Raw genomic sequence first — 9,970 nt, forward strand, 5'->3', positions numbered from 1 at the left:
CATATTTCCACCAAGGGTGCCAGTTTTAAGTTTAATACTACAGTGAAATGCAATGTACTCTGGATGTCAGCAGAGAGGTTTGAACGATGGGACAAAACCTTCTGATTTTCCACTTCTAAATAAGAAATAGCAGCGTGGATTTATTTGATCTAATTCTATAATATCCCTGCTATACAGCACTCTTTTGTTTGTAATACAGTCCCTTTAAATGATCACCTAACACTGAAATATTTTACATATCGCCCTGCATATGTAAACTTCAGGTTCAACATATAATAAAGAAAGAATTATTATTACAATTTCTTCTAAAAAAAAAAAAAAATAAAACAATAAGATATATATATATATATATATATATATATATATATATATATATATATATTTATATTATAGCATTTATTTCTCCATAGTCCTTGCTACTTAGAAAACTTTTTTCTGAACTTCTTTCTTAATCACTTCTTTGCTTCTTGTCCCCTCCCTTTCTGTCCAGGCTGTCCATCCTGTAGGTGGAGTTGAACATTGCAAACTTTTTAAAAGCCTTGATAGAGTCAGCTGAAAAAAGTTCAACAACTTTCTTTAGCAGAAGGAAGTCTGAAGTTAGCAACAGGCTTTTAAACTTTAAAAAGACACGCTGTCACTTTTTCATTCTGCTTTCCAAGGACTCCCTGGAGTTTGTTTTCAGCACATTGGACAAGAAAGGTATTGTGTGGCTCATATCTATGCTTTTCTTTGTGTTATTTAATTTTAAATACATTTATTTGTATTTGAAGGAGAAATAAACCATAAACTTTTTCAGCAGTAAAAACTGAACAGTTCACATGTTAGTGCTGAATATAAATACTGATGATTTACAGTTTACTGGATGTAATGGACCAGTGTAATTCACTGGAAAAAGATTCAGTTAATTTCTTTGAATGCTCGGGATTAAAGGGATTTGTCTTTTCTCCAGGGTGCTAATACTGCTGGCATACAATCATTTTACTTGTCTGAAAACATATTTTTAACATTACATTGTAATTTAAATAGAATGAGTTTATCCAGCTTATGTTCTTAATCATGTACATGCATCACCATGGTAGTGTATATGTGGTATGTAGGGCACTCTGTGTCTGCCAGCAGCATTTTGTCCCTGGGTGCCTGGTATCCTGGCAGTGATCAACCTCTGTGCCAACTACTGCTGATGCTACAATAAGTTTTTCCAAGCAAAGGCTTTACAGGAAAATGTACCAGTAGTCTAAAATCTTGCAATTCTTTATAGGAATTACACAATTTATTGGCACAATTTACTATTTACTATTTTACTGTGCAATTAAAAGGTTGATATGATAGCAATCTACACTATAGTTCCATCTATACATAAGATTCATTCTAAAAAATATATATTTTTATAACAAGATGATGACAGATGTAACCCTTAGCAACAAATTAAAATTCCGCTAGTATCTTGTCGGTTGCTTTGAACTTCACTTCTCTACTGCTGACTTTGCCATAAATGAAACTGATTTATATATATGTAATCCCAGGGACACAAAACTTTCTCAGGTAATATGCCAGCCATTTTTTAGGTATAGATTAATGGTGCAATGTTACTTTTGCTCAGTTATGTGATTAACAGACTGTGTGGTTAGTCCCACTCTGTTAGGAGCTGAATATTTCCCTTACTTTGTATGGTATTAGATTTTACCAGCTTTAAATCTAGGGCAAAACAAAAACAGACGTGTATGTTATCCTGTTTTACAGCAGCATTTTAACAAATCTGATCCAGGTTTATAGATCCAGAAGAATATGCATGACTTGGAATTTTCATATTACTATGTACAAGCGCTAATTGTCAGTAATCCTGCTGAGTAAGATTTAGCAGTTAATAAATCCATTGTGCAGTGGCTGTCATGCCCACATTTCCCTGCTGTCCTGTGTAATGAGAGAGGAGAGCCAGGCTGCACATTGCAATGCTATCCTCCTGCTTCCCATTTACAAATCAGAACTTTTCTGTGTGCTTTGCCATTAAAACATCTGTTAAGCATACTTTGCTTTTCAACTACTAACACTTCCAGACTTTACTGTGTTTATTACATCTTTTGCCTTAGAAATTCAGAAATCTAAATATTTCCATATTGGCATATTCCACTATTGCCAATTTCCATATGGCCCCTATATCTTGGTAAGCTGGTGGGAGTAATTCAATGTGTGATTGTGTGTGTGCGCAATGTAGAAATCATTGATGCACACAACATACTTTAAATGTGCATTTATGCTGTGCATTTAACAGTGCACTGTGTAGTTACAGAAGTTGGGATTTTATAATGCCAATTTGATTTTTTTTTATCACCTACTATCTATCTATCTATCTATCTATCTATCTATCTATCTATCTATCCCTATATCTATCTATCTATCTATATCTATCTATCTATCTATCTATCTATCTATCTATCTATCTATTCCTCTATCTATCTATCTATCTATCTATCTATCTATCTATCTATCTATCTATCCTGTTTTGTTGTACGTGGCAGTCCCCCTGGCTATCAGCAGTGAAGTAATTAGTTCAGTCTGATTCCAGACAGTTGTTTTCTTTGAGGGAACACAGAGTATCATCCTAAAATATCACATGGGATACACGAAGGAGAATATTATATACTGTAAGCTATACATTTTTATTTTGATAAAAAAATTGTTTTTGCTTGAGTTTTCAGTTTTTGGCCCCTATAGCAAAGTCTAAAGTGTTGTGTTTGTGACAAGGCAACATAGTTGCTCCCAACATAGTTGACATATTAAGATCTTCATTGTGGTTTAAGTAACACATAACCTAAGAGACATGACAATTTTTCAAATATTTTTCTTAATCTATACCGACTCCAATTTATTGCTATACCCCTAGAACAGAAACATGAAGGAAACTTTGTGTAATTGTTTAAAACCCACTAATCAATCTTTTAACTAATAATCTCATAATAATACTAATCTGATCCATGGATTCCTCAGGACTACAGCATCATTTACCAGAATAAATTTAGCATTCTTTGCTTCATTATTACATCTTTACTTTTTTGAGTCATTGGAGTAGTGATCCATACATGAGTCAAATTTGCTAGCACGATTTTTATGAACAAAGAAACATGCTCTAAATGGTCCTCATGTGCTTAAAAGATGTGTAGAATTCATGAATACAACATTTGGAATTACAGATTTCCATCTTTTGCTGTTGCACAACCTTCCTCCCTTATTTGCTTCCATACCCCCTCTCTCCCCTCTTTCTCGTTCACCTTTCTTCATACTCTCTTTCTTTCTCTTTATCCAATTTTTTCTCTCCTGCGCACTTTTTTGTGTATCCTCCTCTCTTACCCCCTAATCTAACTGCCTCCTTTCTTTTCCATTCTCCTCCAGTGTTTCTCTAACTTTGTGTTCTCTCCTCTCATCCTTTCCTCATTCCCTTCCCTTGCATTCTGTGTTCTCGCCTCTCCTCGCCTCCTCTCCTTTCTGCAACACTCATCTCCCTCTCCTCCACATAAAACTTTTCGTATCCCTTCTACTCAGTTTTTCTATCCTTTGCTCGTTCCCCTTCTTCTCCACTGTCCACACCTCTCCCTCACTCTTCCTCTACTCTCTCCTCCTTTTCTATACTTTCCTATCTTTTCTGCTTTTCTTTAGATGTTCTTTTCTCTCCCCCTCTCATTCTCTCTCCCTCTCTCTCTTAGTCACTTTCTCATTCTTTTTTCCTCATTTTTCTTTTCTCTGCCTTTTCATTGCATTTCTTTTTATCTTTTACATACCCCTGTACATTTTCTTGTTCCCTTTTTTCACCCTTCCACACCTATTTACTATTGTTATTGATCTGTTTCTCACTATCCTTCTATTTTTCTCTCCATTATTTAATCACACTCTCCCCTTCCATTCCAAGTTTAACTCTATCAAACTTTTTAACACTTTCACATTTTCCTTTTTGCCATTCCCTTACGGTTTTAATCTTCTCTCTATTCCTCGCTATTCCCACTTTCCTGTTTTTGTCTTTCTTATTTATTTTCTATTTCAGTCATTCTTTTAAATTCTGAAGCAGTGCAAATTACTATCTGTTACTTATTACCTCTATTCATTATCTCTGCCTGTGTTTAAAAAATATAGTAGCTGCATGCAGACAGACCCCACAAACCTTTCAACCTTCAAGTTCTTTTTACATAGCAGATGCCAGGTGAAACTTCTTATTTTGCATACTTTACAATGGGGGTGTTCAAATCCAGTTCTCAAGGACTAGGACCTGCACATATTTTTAGTATTCCTCTACCAGACAGCAGTAAATTTAGTAAGGGTGGTTTACAAGGAGTCACAAAATGACTGTATATATGAAAATTATAGCCTATTCGACACTCCTGAGATCTGGAGTTGGTCATCACTGCTTTAAAGCCTCTCAGTTTTTCAGCATTTGATTTATCCTATAAAAATTTGCTTTTATGTGTTTACTAACCATATATTGTTCTTTTTGGACAGCTTTTCATTGGAATAAACATAAAACAATATTAACTTTAGAATGCAAATGAAGATAATTTTTTTCATTTACTATTACTGTAAATTTATCTTTTTTTGTTTTTTTTTGTTTCATTTTAGGTAACAGCTTTTAAAGATGGGTGACTGGAGTGCCTTAGGAAGACTCCTTGATAAAGTGCAGGCTTATTCCACTGCTGGAGGGAAAGTGTGGTTGTCAGTACTGTTCATTTTCCGGATCCTGTTATTGGGCACTGCAGTAGAGTCTGCTTGGGGCGATGAACAATCTGCATTTCGATGCAACACTCAGCAACCTGGTTGTGAAAATGTCTGCTATGACAAATCATTTCCAATCTCCCATGTACGATTCTGGGTTCTCCAAATTATATTTGTCTCTACACCTACACTTCTATATTTAGCACATGTGTTTTATTTGATGCGCAAAGAAGAGAAACTAAACCGAAAAGAAGAAGAGCTTAAAATAGCCCAGAATGATGGAGGTAATGTGGACATGCATCTTAAGCAAATTGAAATAAAGAAATACAAATATGGTTTAGAAGAACATGGAAAGGTTAAGATGCGAGGTGGTCTACTTCGCACTTATGTGATAAGCATACTGTTTAAATCTCTTTTTGAGGTTGCTTTCCTTCTTATCCAATGGTACATCTATGGGTTCCGTTTAGAAGCTATCTATACCTGCAAAAGAGATCCATGCCCACATCAAGTTGACTGCTTCCTTTCCCGTCCCACTGAGAAAACAATTTTCATCTATTTTATGCTGGTGGTGTCTTTAGTATCACTTGCTTTAAACATTATTGAGTTGTTCTATGTTATTTTCAAAAATATCAAGGATGGAATTAAAGGAAAGAGGGACCCCTATGCCACCACAAATGATGCTGTGAATCCTGCCAAGGATTGTGGTTCCCCTAAGTATACTTATTTCAATGGCTGTTCTTCTCCAACTGCACCTATGTCACCACCTGGTTACAAGCTTGTTACTGAAGACAGAAACCCTTCTTCCTGTCGTAATTATAACAAACAAGCAAGTGAACAGAACTGGGCTAATTACAGTGCAGAACAAAACAGGATGGGCCAAGCTGGAAGCACTATTTCAAATACCCATGCTCAGCCATTTGACTTCCCAGATGAACACCAGAATGTCAAAAAAATACCACCTGGACATGAAATGCAGCCTCTCAGTATACTGGACCACAGGCCATCTAGCAGAGCAAGTAGCCATGCAAGCAGCAGGCCCAGACCTGATGACCTGGAGATTTAGTTCATCCTTATAGATTATCAGAAGGCAAACTTTGTTCAGTGGAGGAGGTACTTCACAGTCTCAATGCAGAGATTTCAAAGACTGAAAGACTTTTTTTGTTAAAACTTTTTATGTCGGAGGTACATATTGATGTTGAAGCAGTAGGTTTCATTCCTCTTAGTACTAAATGACTCCAAGAGAAGGAGCAGCATATGTTTATTTAGATTAAGAACATGTTTTGTATCAGTCGACACAGATAGAACTGTTCATGTGATTAGTGGTATTACAGCTCTGATTGGTGGTTACTGAAATACTTAAAATAAGAAGTGGAATATCTTGTAAAGTAGATAAATAATACTCTGACTGTCTGGAACAGTTTTGGCCTTATTGTGGTTGAAACAGAGCTTAGGTCTACTATGAGGGGTTTTTTATTTAGTTGTGAATTTCCTTGGGTGTCTATTGTGAGTAAATAATTACAGTTAGCTGGTGCACAATGATTTCTTCTAGATAATTAGCCACCAAAATGTTGACTCACAAAATAGACATTGCACACGTTGTCTTAATTACCACTATCTGGAATTACCAAGATAAATATTTTGCATCTTTTAAAGAATTAGAAGATTTTTGCTTGAACCTAATTTTCACATATTCTTTCCCTTTTTTTTCTGCAACAGTCACTTTAGTTTTAGCCATCACTGTGAACATGTTATTGAAAGCAGTTGAAATGCCAATGTATATGTAGCTGTTATCATGATTCCTTTTTCCTTGAATGTGAATCCACACACTTCATGAGTCAGTAAACATTCCTTTGCCCTTAAAACATACATTTGAAAGCTTTAGTTTACTTCAGATTAAAATGGATTCTACCAACATGGTAGTTTCCTCCTGTTCATGTATTTTAACTGGACACAACCCATTCTGACATAATGCCATTGCATGGGACCCTTAGGAAAATGAAAAAAACTTTTTGGATGAAAATGGCAAGTATAGTAAAACAACCTGCATATAACTTCAAGAAGGTGTCTGAAGCAGAGATGTACTTTTTAAAGGTGATAGCCCACATTGGAAAAAGTGTTGATTGACTTTATAATTATAGCAGTCATACAGGGTTTCTTCAGACTAATTTAAGTAAAAAAGTTAAATAAGGTAAATATTTCTGCAATTATGGTAAAAGGAGTAAGTTAACATTTGGTACCCATTGTAAAATATGCCCTAAAATCCAATGGTAAGTTCCCATAAATATTACACTGTTATAAATGTCTAACATATAGCAACTTCTCCTCCTCCATGGTATAATGAGGGGAAGAAAGAGAATCATTCTTCTGTCTAGGTCTGAACTGGCAACCCTCTAGGACCATGACTGTAACTTTTAAGGCCCCTGTTGCTGTGTTCCTGGTCATAGGACAAATAATTAGACCTTTCATGGTCATGCTTTCCAAAACCTCTCACTTTGATCGTATTCACTCTTTAAGCAAAACCGCATTGTTAATTTCCTTGTTTATGTTTAGGACTGATAACACTACTTTGACAGCAGTAGCACAAAAGGAAATTATTCAAAATATGATGCTTTGGTTTTTGAATATATTTCCTGCAGTGCATTTCTCAGATAAATTCTAGTGATGCATTATTTTTAAATTCTGTGTATATGGTTTTCCTTGACTTATACACATTCTTTACATATCAATACTGACAGTGACCAATGTACATTAGTGATCATAGATAGGTGCCTGCTCTAATTATCTCCTGTAAAGATGTCGGATATATTAGCAGGACAAAATGAGGTACGGTAGAGGTCTATAAGATGCTGTATAAAGTGTTTCCTTTTCCTGATGTCTTTATTTTTTCATACAACCATTACAACAACTTGAATAAAAAAAAATAAAAAATAAAAAAAACATAAACTTAAGTCAGAAGACTTAGGTTTATGAAAGCTGGGATTCAACTATATTTTTTTCAGTTATTACTAAATCCCTTGGTAAGTAAGAAAACAGTTCTTTTAAGATGTCTTCTTGCTAAGTGCTAAATTGAGGCCTAAAGTAAACTTGCACTATGGATAAGCTTGTCAATGAAGGAGGGAGACTATAGACACCATGTGTCTTCTACTCTAACATCCTAACAGCATAGTTTCTCATTCTTTTATACATAGGCAAACTTGTCCATTCTAAAGTCCACTGTTTGGTGCCTAAAAGGAAAGTGACATACCTGTAAGGATGGGGATGGTGGCAAGCGTGTGCTATACTTTCCTTAACTTTGATTAGCATAAAATTTATGTAGGTTTACTTTAAACTGTCATTTACTGGTGCAATGGGTGCTAATCTGTTTGTTGAATATACAGAACTGCTAATCCAATAGGCACTCTCAGCAGTGAGACATCACGATGCATATGTATAGTGGCACTCATAAAGTGTAGGTGGTTTCTTAGGATCCCCCAATGCTTTGTGAAGACTTAAAATGGTATTTATATTAGGATAAACAGACAGTTACAAGATTACATCAAACTTTATCTGACTTACTGCAAGCAGTCATACTCAATTTATTTTATATAATACCATAGGTCAAATAACAATGATGTTTCATAACCCTTAGAAACCAATCAGAAGTAAGCTTCCTGTAATCTTACATAGTCTAATGAAATATGATTTCTGATTGTTTGCTGTGGGTTACTGCACATTGCTCCTTGCACTTAGAATGTAAAGGCCTTTATTTCACTGATCAAAGCTCATCATTAAATACCAGGCACAGCACAGCTGTTTTGTACTATATGATTAGATTTTGTTTAAGAGAGTTTTGCATGCTCGATAAAGCAAAATAGTATCTCAGAGACGAGTTGATGATATGGTGTTTACCGTAATGTGCCATTGAAGCGTATGTTTATTGCTTGTTTAGATTTCATTTTCATTATCAGAATCATATTTTTTTAATGTATTATGTTTAGGATATGAATGATCTGCATTTGATATTTTAATGTTGCTTATGTGTGTGTCTTTCAGTGAAAAAATTAAAGCTTAACTGAGTTAATTTTTAAGGTGTAACCATAAGAAGCTTGAATGATAGAAATAGTGTAGTAATAAGCATATTCACTTTATCTGTTTTCTATGTGAGAAACTTAACAGTAATGCTTGGAGCTGGAACATGATTTTGTATAGATGGATGGGCCTTTAGGGGAGAAAAGTGACTTTCTAAATGCAGATATACATATATCAGTATGGTATGAACATTAAAATCTACCAAACATTGGTAACATAGTGAAAAAGGTATACAAATAAAGTGATATCAGTGATGAAGTGGCTAGGCACATAGCAGACAGTGTAGCATATGGCAGGCGATAGCTACAATTATATGTATATATGACATTCTGATATATGTTTAACTATACAAGTTTAGAAGGTTTGCCTTTTCTTTTAAAAAGCCCACAACTGTGGATAATGTTGCAATCATGTACTGTAAACTAAAATTCATTACTTTTTAAAGACTCATTTTGTACATTTATTGATGATCTGGTTGTTGCAACCACTGTAAAATTTGCACTGGGATGTGTTTAGAATGCAAGCGAGTCTGGAATTATACTTGTTTATCAAAACACCTATAACTAATTTATTAAGTAACACTGCATCTGCTAAATTTGCTGTGTGAACTCTTTTACAGCATCTGGGGTTAAACATCTCAGTATAGCAAAAGCAAATCAACTTTTCACAATGCCATTATACAATAATAAAGGTCCAGATGTAATGTTTTACTTTAAATAGTTATGAATAAAATGATCTGCCGTACAGAAAAATAATGTATATACTATTTTCCATCAACTACTGTTGATTACAACTCTATCACATGTATGCTTTCATGGTTTATCATCAACATATGGTTTCCAAAGTTTTTAATTTAGACAGTAAAGTTCTACTTTAGTAAAATGTGTTCCTGTGTTTTTCTTCTTTCTAAAGCTAAATCAAGGTAAATAGAACAAAAACACCATTTAGTCGATGGTTTAAGTACCACTCTAGACATGTCCTACGTCCTGGGCTTCCTGTAATCCACCATACAGCAGTTGGGATGGCAAAGAAAGACCAGCATTCTGGGTCAATCAGAGCTTACTTTACATAGTGCTGTTTCTGAACATTCAGAACACTGCAGGGGAACCCTTTCTTAAAACTTTTATCAAGCCAAAAAAGGCTTCACTCTAATAATATAGTTGTTGCTAGATCATGGTACCTAGAACTCCACCAAGCTAATGTAAAG

General features: G+C 34.8%; 1 protein-coding gene across 1 annotated transcript; it reads left to right on the forward strand.

Moving 5' to 3' along the window:
* The first annotated feature begins 548 nt into the window (after positions 1-548).
* GJA1 (gap junction protein alpha 1) lies at positions 549-9,645 on the forward strand. Its single transcript, XM_072408828.1, has 2 exons — positions 549-699; positions 4,603-9,645. Exon 2 carries the CDS (start codon positions 4,619-4,621, stop codon positions 5,756-5,758), a length of 1,140 nt encoding a protein of 379 aa, XP_072264929.1. The 5' UTR covers positions 549-699; positions 4,603-4,618; the 3' UTR covers positions 5,759-9,645.
* Positions 9,646-9,970: the final 325 nt, after the last annotated feature.

Source organism: Pyxicephalus adspersus, chromosome 4 (genome assembly GCF_032062135.1).
Source record: "Pyxicephalus adspersus chromosome 4, UCB_Pads_2.0, whole genome shotgun sequence".
Classification (NCBI taxonomy): Eukaryota; Metazoa; Chordata; class Amphibia; order Anura; family Pyxicephalidae; genus Pyxicephalus; species Pyxicephalus adspersus.

What these genes read in the sequence shown, in the direction of transcription:
- GJA1 (XM_072408828.1), top strand. Translation starts at nt 4,619, where the DNA reads ATGGGTGACTGGAGTGCCTTAGGAAGACTCCTTGATAAAGTGCAGGCT.